The 13309-nt window shown below is 40.5% G+C and overlaps 1 protein-coding gene across 6 annotated transcripts in view; it reads left to right on the top strand.

Annotated features, from left to right (window-relative positions):
* The first annotated feature begins 2090 nt into the window (after window positions 1-2090).
* Window positions 2091-13309, top strand: part of golim4a (golgi integral membrane protein 4a) — a 39033-nt gene continuing 27814 nt past the window's right edge. For 4 of the 6 annotated variants that reach the window (XM_038285556.1, XM_038285555.1, XM_038285559.1 and 1 more), the window contains exon 1: window positions 2302-2488. In XM_038285556.1, coding sequence (XP_038141484.1) covers window positions 2302-2488 — 187 coding nt within the window. Of the gene's footprint in view, window positions 2489-13309 lie in introns of all 6 variants that reach the window. The other 2 variants (XM_038285558.1, XM_038285554.1) reach the window with 1 other exon arrangement.

Genomic DNA, 13309 nt, shown 5'->3' with positions numbered 1-13309 from the left:
TATACTAAAAAGGAGATAAGAATATTTTGTGTTAAAAACAGTCTTGGGAAAATAAAGTTTTTGCAAAAGGCTTGTGTTTATAATGGGTTACCTACCTAATTAACATTTAGAAAAATAAATTTAGGAAAACAAGTGTAGTCTGCATGGGTGGTTCTAGACAAGGGCCAACAGTGGCCAGCTGCTGGGAGGAAGGATCTGACTCACGTTTTCCAGCCCAAAAAAATTTCATAAACCGCTTGTGTATACGAAATCTCACCCAATTAGAACCAAAGTCTATTGATCTCTTAAGCCATAAATCTAAAGAAAAAACTTTTTACCCATAGACGGCCATCCTAAACTGCCAGATTGGGAAACATCCCAACCTGGCAACAATGCACGTAAGAAGGGGAATGTTAGCCTTTAGATGCAAAACCCCATCATGCACCGCAGCATATTTTTGCGGAAATATTTGAACATAAATTCATAAATTCTACGAGAAACATCATAGTTTAGCTTATGGAAAGCATTTCAGTTTTATTATAATTTAGATTGTTGCAAGGATTGTTGCTTTTAAAGTTTGAAGAAAAAGGATTTTACAAGAAATAGAAAAATACACCATATGCCAACCGTCACAAGGATGCGCATGGCAAGGAAGGGCTATATATACTGCATGCATCATTTAAGTAGTTAAAAATTGTATTACTTCTTGAGCTCCTTGGGTTATTTACTGTCACAGTTAGGCGCTTCGGCCAGAGAATGAGTGATGGGGCCGGTATGATTTAAGGAGGACCGGCACTCGCACGCTGAAATTATGACCGGCCCACGGGCCAAATGACCAGTATCACAGATTACCAGTCCAAGCCTGCCACCATGAAATACACAGTCCCCACCCTGCCCCCCCTGGTAAATTGGTCTTTCACCTCCACTGGTGGTCTGAATGTATTTTCTATGACTATATGCATAAATCAACCCCTGTTTTTGCAAAAGAATGTGTTTTAAATTATTCTGTAAAAAAGGTGAATAATAAAGGGATTACTGTAACCTACAGAAGAGGATTAGAGCCACTGGAAAATAAAAGAAAGATTTTCAATTTTTATTTATTTCTGAAATTAAAGTCAGAATTCTAAGGGGAAAAAAAGTCAGAATTCTGAGATTTAAGCCAGAATTCTGAGATGAAAGTCAGAATTCTGAGGAAAAAAGTCAGAATTCTGAGATTAAAGTCAGAGTTCCGAGATGAAAGTCAGAATTCTGAGAAAAGAAGTCAGAATTCTGAGAAAAAAAGACAGAATTACAAGATAAAGTCAGAATTCTGAGAAAAAAGTCAGAATTCTGAGATTAAAGTCAGAATTCTGAGAAAAATATAATAATTCTGAGATTAAAGTCAGAATTCTGAGATTAAAGTCAGAGTTCCGAGATGAAAGTCAGAATTCTGAGAAAAAAAGACAGAATTACAAGATAAAGTCAGAATTCTGAGAAAAAAGTCAGAATTCTGAGATTAAAGTCAGAATTCTGAGAAAAATATAATAATTCTGAGATTAAAGTCAGAATTCTGAGAAAAAAAGTCAGAATTCTGAGATGAAAGTCAGAATTCTAAGAAAAAAAGTCAGACTTCTGAGATTAAAGTCAGAATTCTGACTTTTTTCCCATATTAAACTGAAATAAAATTGAAAAATCAGTTAACTATTTTTTCACTGGCCCTAATCCTCTTACGTAGTAATCAGTGGCTTTTCTACCGTACTTTTCTATTGCAAGTTAGAAATGACCAAAAGAGAAAAGTGCACAAAATCTCATCAGAGTGATTTGACCTGTGGCTCCTTGCCTTGACTTTTGATGGAGCTCCCTGGCGGCCAATTGGCAGCAGGCATGAGGGCTGAAATCTGTGACTTTAGAGGAGGGACTTCCTGCAGAGCTGTAGTTGGATGGAGGGCTGCTTTCAGTTGACACGTAACTAAAATTAAAGGTACTTCACAGGGCCTCGTCCTGTGTGTGAATCTTTCAACTTTAGCAAGCTTGGATTGAATTGCGTTGGATACTTCGGAAGGCGGAGGAGGAAACACCGAAGCGACCGAGAAACGTGAAAGTTCGAGAGTTTAGTTTTGCATGTTTTCAGTTGAAGTGAGACGTAGATCCGAGCGGTTCCTTTGAAGTCGCTTTGAGTTGGTTTAAATAATGCACACTGTTTACACGTAAAGCTGTGCTGTTTATAGTGGCGTGGAAATGCTCGGTGAGTGAGGGGAGGCCTGTGAAAAGTTGAGTCGGAAGTTTCCACCAGCAGAGACGGGGCTTTGTCGCTCCGGCGGCGGGGAGGGGTGCGGGTCCAACATGGGAAACGGGGTTTGCTCCCGCAGGCAGCGGCGGATCTTCCAGTGCCTGCTGCTGCTCACCGTGGTCTGCGGGATGATGTACGGGGGGCTCATGTCCTATGAGATGCATAAACAGCTGAAGAGGACGGAGGCGATGGCCGTGAAGTACCAGCAGCACCAGGAGTCACTGTCGGCTCAGCTCCAAGGTAAACAAGCTGACGGTGAAGTGATTGACAGCAGGGCAGAAAAGCTGCATGAAACCTGTGATCTCTGCAGAAAAACGCAATACAACTAAACTCTTAGATTTAACACCTAAACTCTCCTTTGAAATCTATAAAAAACGTCATAATAACTTTATTAATCCCATCAGACTTACAGTGCATTTTTTTTAAAACAAAAACAAAAATCTTATTTAATGTTGCACTTATATGGATATACTTAATAACTCATTGCAGTAATAACCCACTTTGAGTTCTGATATTCTTTCACATCTGCCATGTTAAGTAAATATATACTCACATGAACCAGTACTTTAAGATATAGAGGACAATCTTTTATTTCCGCGTGGATCATCTAAATAAGTGGTCCTCCTAATTGTCAATCATTCGGGTGATATGTTTGCATTTGTGCTCGCCCTGTTAAGGGCTGGTTATACTCCCCGAAGCAGTGTGTCGCAGTGAGGTTGACGTAGACCTTTTTTATTTATGCTCAATACGCTGTGGGTCTCGATACGACCAAGGTGGTGAGGAAGTAGGGGCGATTTTTGACCCACAACGGAGGGACGTGAGGGCGAAAAATAGCGGGGATCCAGGTGGAAAAAGGGTCCCAGCGTTCTTGCGCACCTCAATGTTCTAGCTGGTCAAACTTCACGAGTTGTTTTCATAAAAACAAAACAGGCCGGTCTCCTGTCTGTGACACTGTCTGCGGTCACCTACAATTTGGGCGAGGTGCAGCTGAGTGTCTGAGGAGGGGGCGGGGACGTCTTTTTGTTCACTGCGACACCTACGCAGACGACCTAGTTTGGCAATATAAATCAGCCTTTAGCCATATTTTTTCTGTGCATGCACACTTTAACTTCCTGTTAGAAGGGAGTTTTTCCTCTCCACTGTCGCTACAAGCATTCTTAGTGTGAGGGATTGCATGCGAGTCAATGAGTTGATGCAATTAACTGGTTTTCCTTAGATAGAAAACTGAATCAAATTGACTGTATGATCTAGTTGAATTTTAAAGTGCCTTGAGATGACATTTGTTGTGAATTGGCGCTATAGAAATAAACTGAATTGAATTTAAAGTGCTGGTTATACTCCCTGCAGCTGTGTGTCTCAGTGACCTTCCTGCAGATAGTTTTTATTTATGCTCAATATTGAAGTGTTGTCTGAGCTATGTTATTCCACGCCACAACGCAAAAGGGACAATCAGGAACTAGCTGTGGGTCTGGATACAGCCGAGGCGGTGAGAAAGTGGGCGCAGGTTTGTGCGACAATGGAGGGACATGAGGGTGAAAAAGAGCGGGGATCAAGGTGGAAAAAAGGGTTGCACACCTCGCTGTCCTGGATAACCTGTCTTCACGAGTTCACAAGTCTTAAAAAAACTTGCGAAAATTCTTCACAACACCTTTAAGGTAGGGGTTGCTTTTACAGCCAACTATAGCTGGGATTTGATTAAAAGCATTACTTTCTATCAGCGTCCATCTTAGACTAAAACAGTACAGAACCTCCCTGTCTTTGTCTTTCTAATCTGTAGATTCCGGGTTAATCTTCAGATGTTTTTTTGTGTTTGCACAATGTTGCTTCTTGTGTAGCACATGCCTGCTTTTAAAGTCACCTCAAACCCTGGAGAGCTTCATTTATTTATTCCTTTACTCAGTGCTTCACGGACACCTGGTTGTTATGACCTGGTGGTGATCTGTCACCCAGACAGAAGGTCTCCCTGGATTTCTGCTGCTGTCACAACTTTAATATCAGAGCAGGAAATGGAAGCACAGATGCTGCACTTTACAAAACACTGATCCGGCACAATGTTCAGGACATGATAATTGGTTTATGTCCAGCCAGGGAGCCACTTCGGGGACGTCCTGTTAACTTTAAACATTAGGGGGGAAAAAACCCAAACAGGTTTTAAAGCATAACAGCTACATTATCCCATTATTAACAATCTCCTTACTATTTGAGATCATTTTACCAGATCAAAAACTTTTTCACATTTGACATCATCAGGTTGTGGTCCAGCAATTCAACTGAAAGTTAAAGCCCAGACTTTGATAATGGTGACATGTCCTGCATTCAGAAAGCCATCTGATTATAGATTTTTTTTAAAGCCGTTTTGTTCCAGAGTAGAAAACATTGATCCCTGCAAAGTGCCAGTACAGTTGGAATGGTGTGGCTTAATTTAGGATGTTTATGGAAGACATGCTAGTGTTTTCTGTAATGTGCCTGGTGCTGGCTGGAAGCTTTTTGGTACCAGCTTTATTTGAAGAAGGCACCCAGGGCAGTACTGGGGTCTCTGTGACATTTCTAGTGGGGTGGTGTAAATGTTTATAGTGTCCAAAGGTCATCTATTTACTTGGCCACCTGATGCCTGTAAAATGTGATCTTCAAATGATTTAAATCCTATATGGAGTTTCTTTTAAATCATTTTTAATACCTAAAATGTTGCACATTTTATCATCAAGAAGATAAAAACTTAAAATGTGTTTGGATATTATTTTATGGCTCAATACAAAGTCATGTATCTATTTTAATAAAAGTAAATTGAACAAAATAGTTTTGTACCATACAGCTTTTAGTCCGCCTGAATAAAGTTCAATGCAGCTATTTTTCTGCTGTAGTCACCTGTGTAAAGGATTCACAGGTTCTAGCAGAGAACACTGAACAATTAAAGACCAAAATAACACATGAGACAGACCAGAGAGAAATTTATGGAGAAAAAAAATCGAGAGATTGTTTGCAAAACAATAACTCAAGTGCTGGAAAGCTCAGAAAGTTTTATTTGATCTAGAATCCAAAATCAGAAAGACCTTTAAAGAAATAGTACACCCAAAACATAATTAGCCTTCATTTTCTACTCACCCCCATGCTGAACAACACTCTGGAGTACTTTTTTGATATCTCAAATGCATCTGGAGATCTGGGAGGCTTCTTGCTGTCTGCTGACATTCAAATAATGGAGGTCTATGGCACCCAAGACACAAAGGTCCATAAAAGTCCACAAAAAATGTGTCAATATTCCTCCATACTGCTCGTCCAATGTATTCCAAGTGTCCTGAGCGGGTAGGGTCCATAATTTACTCGAAACGAAGTCATTTAGAATGTTTTTAGAGCATAAACAGTAGTGTATAGGATTTCCTAAAAGCGCGCGCCTGCGAGTTCACGACGCTACGGAAACCGCGGCAGACCAAGCCAGATGAAAGTGCGCATTCAGCGTCTGCTCTTGATAATGCAAGCGTAGAAGAAGAAATGTGCTGTTTACCTGTGCAAAGAAAGAAACAACGACAGAAAAATGTCTGAGGACTTCAGTGTTGAGGAAGAGCATGAGTTCTTTGCCGAGCTGAATGCGCACTTTCATCTGGTTTGGTCTGCCGCGGTTTCCGTAGCGTCGTGAACTCGCAGGCGCGCACTTTTAGGAAATCCTAAACACTACTGTTTATGCTCTAAAAACATTCTAAATGACTTTGTTTCGAGTAAATTATGGATGCTACCCACTCAGGACACTTGGAATACATTGGACGAGCAGTATGGAGGAATATTGACACGTTTTTTGTGGACTTTTATGGACCTTTCTGTCTCGGGCGCTGTAGACCTCCATTATTTGAATGTCAGCAGACAGCAAGAAGCCTCCCAGATCTCCAGATGCATTTGAGATATCAAAAAAGTACTCCAGAGTGTTGTTCAGCATGGGGGTGAGTAGAAAATGAAGGCTAATCATGTTTTGGGTGTACTATTCCTTTAAAACCACTGCAGACCTACCAACACAAGCAAGCAAAGCTTCAATTGTAGAAGCTGCAAGGATCCACAGCTCAGGTGAGCATTTATGGAAGAATGACCTAAAAAATACAATTGTTTAAAGAAAGCAAAGAAACGATAACCAGTTTGATGTTTTTGGTCATTTATTTAGGGGCCCCATCAGACATGTAGAAAAACATGCTATGTTCAACCCTTGACACAGAACACAACATTTACTACAGTGAAACATGGCAGAGGTGGCATCATGCTGTAGGGACGACCCAAGCAGGTTAAATTCATGGAGACAGAAATGTAAACTAACTTTAAACAAACAGCCAGAGCTCCAGTGGAATGCTTTAGATGTTATGATTTTTATTTATTTATTTTTTTTTAGAAATCCTCCTTCCAGTCTAGAGTTTTTCTCTGAACAAGAATAAAAAAAAATATTCGGTCTGTAGTGATGCAGGGCTGTTAGAAACATATCCTAAAACACTTGCTCCTGGAATTGCAGCAAAATGTAGTTCATCCAAGCACTCAGATGGACTGAAAGCATGTGTTCACCACACTTTTCAGATTCGTAATGGTTTAAAAAACTCTGCAAGCCATGTATCCTTGTTTCTTCCTGCTTCACGGTTACAGTGAATGCATCACTTTGTGTTGATCTATCAAGCAATAAGGGAAAAGGTTCAAAGCAGTTCCAAGTATTAATGGTATAAAATGACTTCTTTAAATGTCAAACAACATATATTATAATTTGATATTTTTATAAACCTGAAGGATGAGAATGATTTCATTTATCTGGACACTATATGTTTTAGTAATGCAGTCTGTTTGAAAACTGTACTGCAGACAAACAATGTAGAAGAGTGATAATGCCAAGAAATCTAAAGAAATCTTTTAAAGGTTTGAGCCCCTTTATTTGGTTTTCATAATGATAATAACTCAAGGACATAATTGGATTTAGAGTAGGGACATATGATTCATTAAAAAGATTTGCTGTTAAGGTCACGCCTCCTTTAGTAATTCCTTTAACTAATGCATTTGAGGTTGGGCTAACAGTGAGAAAGCTGTTTCAGAAGAGTAAACAGTAGTAAAGTTCCCTTATTTACTCTCTTAAACACTCTGCTGAGCTTAGAGGATGTGAGGGTGTTGTTTTACTTCATCATTTTTAGTTTAAAATGACCAACAGGGCGGAGAGCTATTTACCAAATGGCCTTTAAGACCAAAGGTTTATACTGTAGCACATCTGTGTTTGGTCTTTTCCACAAACTCTATACCCAATCCTCTACAGTAGTCTTTAATCCACATAACCAGAAATCCTTGGTCTCAATTCCTCACCGCTTTGTTTAGCAGGAGTTGCCCTAAGGCTCTAACCTCGTCATGAATGGAGGCTTTTGTTGTTTTTTTTAGGATACCATAACATTGCTCTTTAGTGTATGTAAAGCAGTGGCTAAGTCACTTTCCTTTATATTAAGTGATGATTGCAATGAAACTAAAAAGCTGCAGTGAAGCCGATCTGATGTACAATGGAAGGGTTGTGACATTTTTTTGAAATGCAAAGCTGTTGCTTAACTCTTTGTGGCTCAGTATTTGAACCGCACCCAGAACTTACATTATGAAGTGACGGGCGACCCCACAAGTCCCAAAGCTCCAGGGAGTGAATGTCTTCCACCAAATGTTAAACGTTGTTCCCTCCTATATTTAGAGCATGTAAATAGCTTGTGGGCTGTGAGCCAGCCATATGGATTTCCTGTCGCCCTTTGCAACAATGGCCTGGCAATTGTTATCGATTTAAATGATTCAGCAAGCACTCTGGGGGGGGGGGGGGGGGTATTGTCTCTTTTGATTGCACAGCCTCAAAGAATAATGGTAGAATAATTAAACTGCATATTTCACAAAGAAAGTAGCTTAAATATCTTAACTTCCAATTTTCTTTTGTGTTAATTTTGAGTTGTGGTATCTACAGAAACTTCTAGATTAGAAAATAATTAGAAATTTTAGAAATTCGTCTCAAATGCAGTTTCATTACATATCCAGTAATATAACTCATTCAAGCATTTGTGTTTTGCAATGATAATGGCTGACAAGGGAATAGGAATAAACCCATGTTCTACTTCTAATTGTGCTGCTTAAGGGGGCTGCATGTTGGAGTAACTCTGCTAGCTTGACTCTGGTTTTCTTTTTATGAGAACTTTAGTTTCTCTGTTTGTTTATCTTCTATTTATTCCTTTTTGGATACTTGTTATGATGCTTAACCACAGCAACTATAGCAAATAATCTTTTACACCAGGGAGCAGCTCTTTAACATCTCTAAAGCTGAAATAATACATCAACTGCTTCCGCAAGTACCGACTGATTTAAAAAGGAGGCGTCAGGGAGGCAGAGCAGGAGCAAGGAGACAAAAAGGGAACAATAAATGAAGCCATGTCTTCCATGAATCAACATGGGCAATGTGAAATCTATAGGAAACAAGTTACCCCCTGATTCCACATCCTCCATCACCGCTCTGCCCAGCTCACTTATGTCATGTGGAGTACTTGCACAGTCATGTCACGGACCGCTACAGTCCGGCCAGGTCCAGATCCGTAATCACAATTGCACCAAAGAGGAAAAAGTACATAGAAAATCTGGTTTGTCAAATAAAAATATGGTAATGACAGATCATTAACTACAAATTAGAGCATAATTCTTATATATTCCCCAAAACTAAGACCGTTTAATTAAATGATTGGATGCAAACTATTGGTACCTCAACATGCCAGGAAGCAGATTTCTCATCTCGATCAAAATATTTATTTTATACAGAGAGGCTTAAAAGTTTAATCAAATCCGGTCACAGCAGCTTCTGAAGGCGCATCTCAAAACTTCGAAAGAAACCTCTTGTCGCAGGCATGGATGAAGAGATGCTGAGTTGGAAGTAGAGGACAAACACAGTTCATACAAACCGTGTATGATCCCAGTTATCCCTGTTACAAAAATACACATCAAAAACAAAATATTTGGGCTGACACTTTACACATGCTGGATGCTGATGGGGATTTTTTTTTATGTCATATTAAATTAAGCATTCATTTCCGCATGTTTTGCTCCTACGAGTATAATAATATAGTGCATGCTCTCCTCGAGCCCCGAGGAAGTTCGAGTAGAGCAGGATGGGAGGAACAGTGGAAGCTCTAGGCTTTGCTTTCCACAGGCATGCTTCATGTTAACGGAAGTAAACATGGATGGTAGTGTTGGAGCGTATCTAGCAATCTTTCCAAACCTTAAAACCTCGGTTAAACATAAATACTACTCCCTTAGAGATAGGGTGAGGAGCTCGGTCATTCGGGAGAGGCTCAGTGTAGAGCCGGTTTTCCTCCACATCGAGAGGAGTCAGTTGAGGTGGCTCGGACATCTTCTTCGGATGCCCCCTGAACGCCTCCCTCGGGAGGTGTTCCAGGCACGTCCCACCGGGAGGAAGCCCAGGCGACGACCCAGGACACGCTGGAGAGACTATGTCTCTCGGCTGGCCTGGGGGCGCCTAGGGCTTCCCCCAACAGAGCTGGAGGAGGTGTCTGCGGAGAGGGAAGTCTGGGAGTCTCTGCTTAGTCTGCTGCCCCCGCGACCTGGTTTCGGATAAAGCGGGAGACGACGAGTACGAGTACTACTATCCGCATCATCGTCCACCATGGTTGTTGTTTTTTTGGTTCTTCTGTGTAGCAAGCAGCACAATAGTGTAGGGTTGGGAATTGAAAAGATTTTCACGATTCCGATTCCCTTTTCGATTCTATGAAACGATTCGATTCTTTATCGATTCTTTTTTCGATTCCAATTTGGGGAAAAAAGGAGAACAAACAGTTTGATTATCAGCATCAACTTTGTTTACTTAACTATTGCACAATCTTACAAACTCAACAAGATCAATATGTCCACAGGAAATGTGAAACTGGAGTAACATCTGTGTTTAAATGAAAAATGAATACAAGAACAAACTTAATAACCAACAATGTCTAATAACAAATGATGGGATAATAACCTATTTTAAATAACAAAAAATACTAATTATAAAACAGTAGTAGGGAAAATTAACAGTTCTTTTGCAGAAAGATGAGCATATCTGCTTTTTCTGGAAGGATACAGGATATTTCAGCGCTTAAGGTGTCTCCAGCCGTGGAGAACACCCTCTCAGATGGGGTGGAGGAAGCCTGCACGCAGAGGTAGTTTTCAGCCAGTCCAGATAGCAAGGGCAGCATATCTTGCTTGTTCCACCACCACAGTGTGGCGCTATCCCTGCAGGGGATGGAGGGCAAGCTTTTATAGAGCTGGATTTCCTGATCTACCCTCTGGGCTAATGAAAGACGGGGCTTTGATTCACAAAGTGACCGCAGCTCGTTGTCTTCCTCCTCGAATAGTTCTTCCAACTTGCGTAACTTACTTAACTTGCGTAACTTACGTAAAAAACGTGACGTAAGTCGTGCTCCCCAGAGCCGACGCTCTAGGCTCTGGTGCTGCGGGAATCGAAAAAAGAATCGTTCAGCGAGCTGCCAAACGATGCCATGGAATCGGAAAATACGGAACCGGTTCTGAACAGGAACCAGTTTTCGATTCCCATCCCTACAATAGTGACCTATGTCAGTTACTAATAGTGTTAGGTCGGTTGAATGCGACCTGGCCTTTCAGACACAGGTTACATTTGAAAAGATTAGATTCGTATCGGATTCAGGACCACATTGCCAAGTGGCCTGGGTCGGATTGGAAAAAATTGGATCTGTGTTGTTCAGAAAGCCATGAAAAGATCAGATCCAGGTCGCATGTGGGCAAAAAAAATCGGATTTGGGTCACTTCATGCTGCAGTGTGAACGTAGCCTAAATGCCTCCTTGTTCACCTGGACAACAAGCTAGATTGGAGACACAACTGTGAAGCCATCTACAAGAAGGAACAGAGCAGATTATACTTCCTAAAGAAGTTTAGTTCCTTTGGCGTTTGCAGCAAGATGCTAAATATCTTAAATAAGTCTGCTGTGGAGAGTGTGATCTCTTTCTGCATCATCTGCTGTGGTAACAACATCAGAGATTAGAGGCATAAAGAAGGCCAGCCCTGTCCTAGGAACTCCTCTAGAACTTCAGGAGATTATTTCACATATAAGGATTCTTCATAAACTGAAGAAGATTATGGATTACAGTTAGCATCCTCTTCAGAAGATAAACGACAACAAAGCTTCTTTAGTAGAAGACTTCTCCAGATTAAGTGCAGGAAAGACCGATACAGAAGATCCTTCCTGCCTACAGCTATTAAGATCTACAACAATCTATGATAACTTGATGAAAAAAAAACAAAACAAAAAAAAACCCATATTACTTACTGTGACATTTAATTTCCCTTTGGGATTAAAAAAGTATTTTCCCATTGAATTGAAGTTCAGTTTCTCTTTTAATTCTTATGCTGCATAACAGCAGTTAAGATACATTTCAGGTTACAGAAATCCACTCTCAGTCATGCCTCAAGTGGGATAAAGCACAGGTTTTTCACTAGGAAAGCTGGTGGCTCATAGTGCTGTGTCCATTTTGTGAGTGTAAAGAAAAATAGATGAATGCTTTCTAGAGGACCAGAGTTAACTTTGGAATTGAGAGGATTGTGACGCAAAGCCTGTTTTAAAGTGTGTGGGAGATGTATAAGACTGATAGTGCTACATGAGTCTCCACACAAAGGACATGGGTAACAACTGCCTTATTCCTTATAGAAAGCCTCCTACTGAATTGGTGGAAATGTGAGAAGCATCTTGCTTCTCTATTGAAAGGGGCTGGGGTATATGAAAAGAAACAAGAATGTAATAACTTGGCTTTCCAAATAAGATTGTTATGGTCTAAGAGAACCATAGAAGAACTACTCTTTGGCGAGATGCGTGTCGATGGTCCGTGATTCTGGGTCATTAGTTTTGAGTGTTTCGTGCTTCTCCCTGCTGACAAGCTTTTTGAGGATGCTGATTTGATTTTACATCAAGACCTTTGCAGCTGTCCGCACGATCAGATGTGTCAATAGGTGCTTTGTGGACCGTGCGTCACTGTTCTTGATTGCTCAGCAGACTTACCTCAGTTAAACTCTGCAGAGAACCGATAAACCTTTCATTTGGCCTCAGTGGTCATCGGTATTAATCTAAATTTTAGAGTTTTCATTAAGACTAGGCATGCTTAAAAGCATCCATCTGTGTAGTGAATCTGAGTTTCCCTTTAGTGTTTCTGTTACTGGGGGGGGCAGAGGGCTACAGAGGTGCTACATGTGTGGGAAACGTTTACCACAGCATGGTTAGAATAAAGCACCCACAGTAGCCTCAAGAACAGGAAGCTTAAAACCTGTGAAAATTCTGCTGGATGCTTTCTTCAGGTTTCACACCTACTTGTAGTAACTCGAGGAAATTGACACTAAATGTAAGATAAATTTCAATGATCAAACACTAGTTATCCATAGCTTAGTTTTTTATTTTTGGGACATTATTCTGAATAGAAGAATCTCATAGAATAGATCAGATAGTTTGGTTTGTTATAATATAACTACAACTACATTACAATTTAGAACAGGAACTGAAAATCAGACTTTGTTGACTCAAATTAGAACTGCCTTTATGAGTAATTGTAAAATAAAAACCAGCATTCTTTACATAACATCTATTCTCTAGCAGCTATTCAACATTCATCATTATATATTCAATTAAAGTACGACACAATAATAAGGCAGGAAGTAATAAATAAGAGCAACCTAGCCACAGGAAGGCAGGAGATCTCTGATAAACTCAACTATAAGAACCACATCGTTATTGTTTCATTGTGGTTACACACATACACACGTTTCACACCATCCTTGTGGGGACTTTCCATTGACTTCCATTAATTTCTAACCCATTTTTGAAGCCTAACTTTGACCCTTAGCCTAAATCAAACCATTATGGGCTCATACCTAATTTGGGTAGTGGCCGGCTTGTGGTTCGGGCATAGAGCTGGGAATCCTGAGGTTCTGAGTTCAAGTCCTACTCCCACAGACTGACACTCTGAGTCTCTGAGCCAGACCCTTAACCCCACACTGCTCCCTGGGTGCCACACAATGGCAGACCA

This window comes from Cyprinodon tularosa, unplaced genomic scaffold (genome assembly GCF_016077235.1).
Source record: "Cyprinodon tularosa strain WSP-4 unplaced genomic scaffold, ASM1607723v1 ctg211, whole genome shotgun sequence".
Lineage (NCBI taxonomy): Eukaryota > Metazoa > Chordata > Actinopteri > Cyprinodontiformes > Cyprinodontidae > Cyprinodon > Cyprinodon tularosa.
The sequence above is the reverse complement of the archived record's forward strand: the minus strand, read 5'-3'. Positions and strand labels throughout refer to the sequence as shown.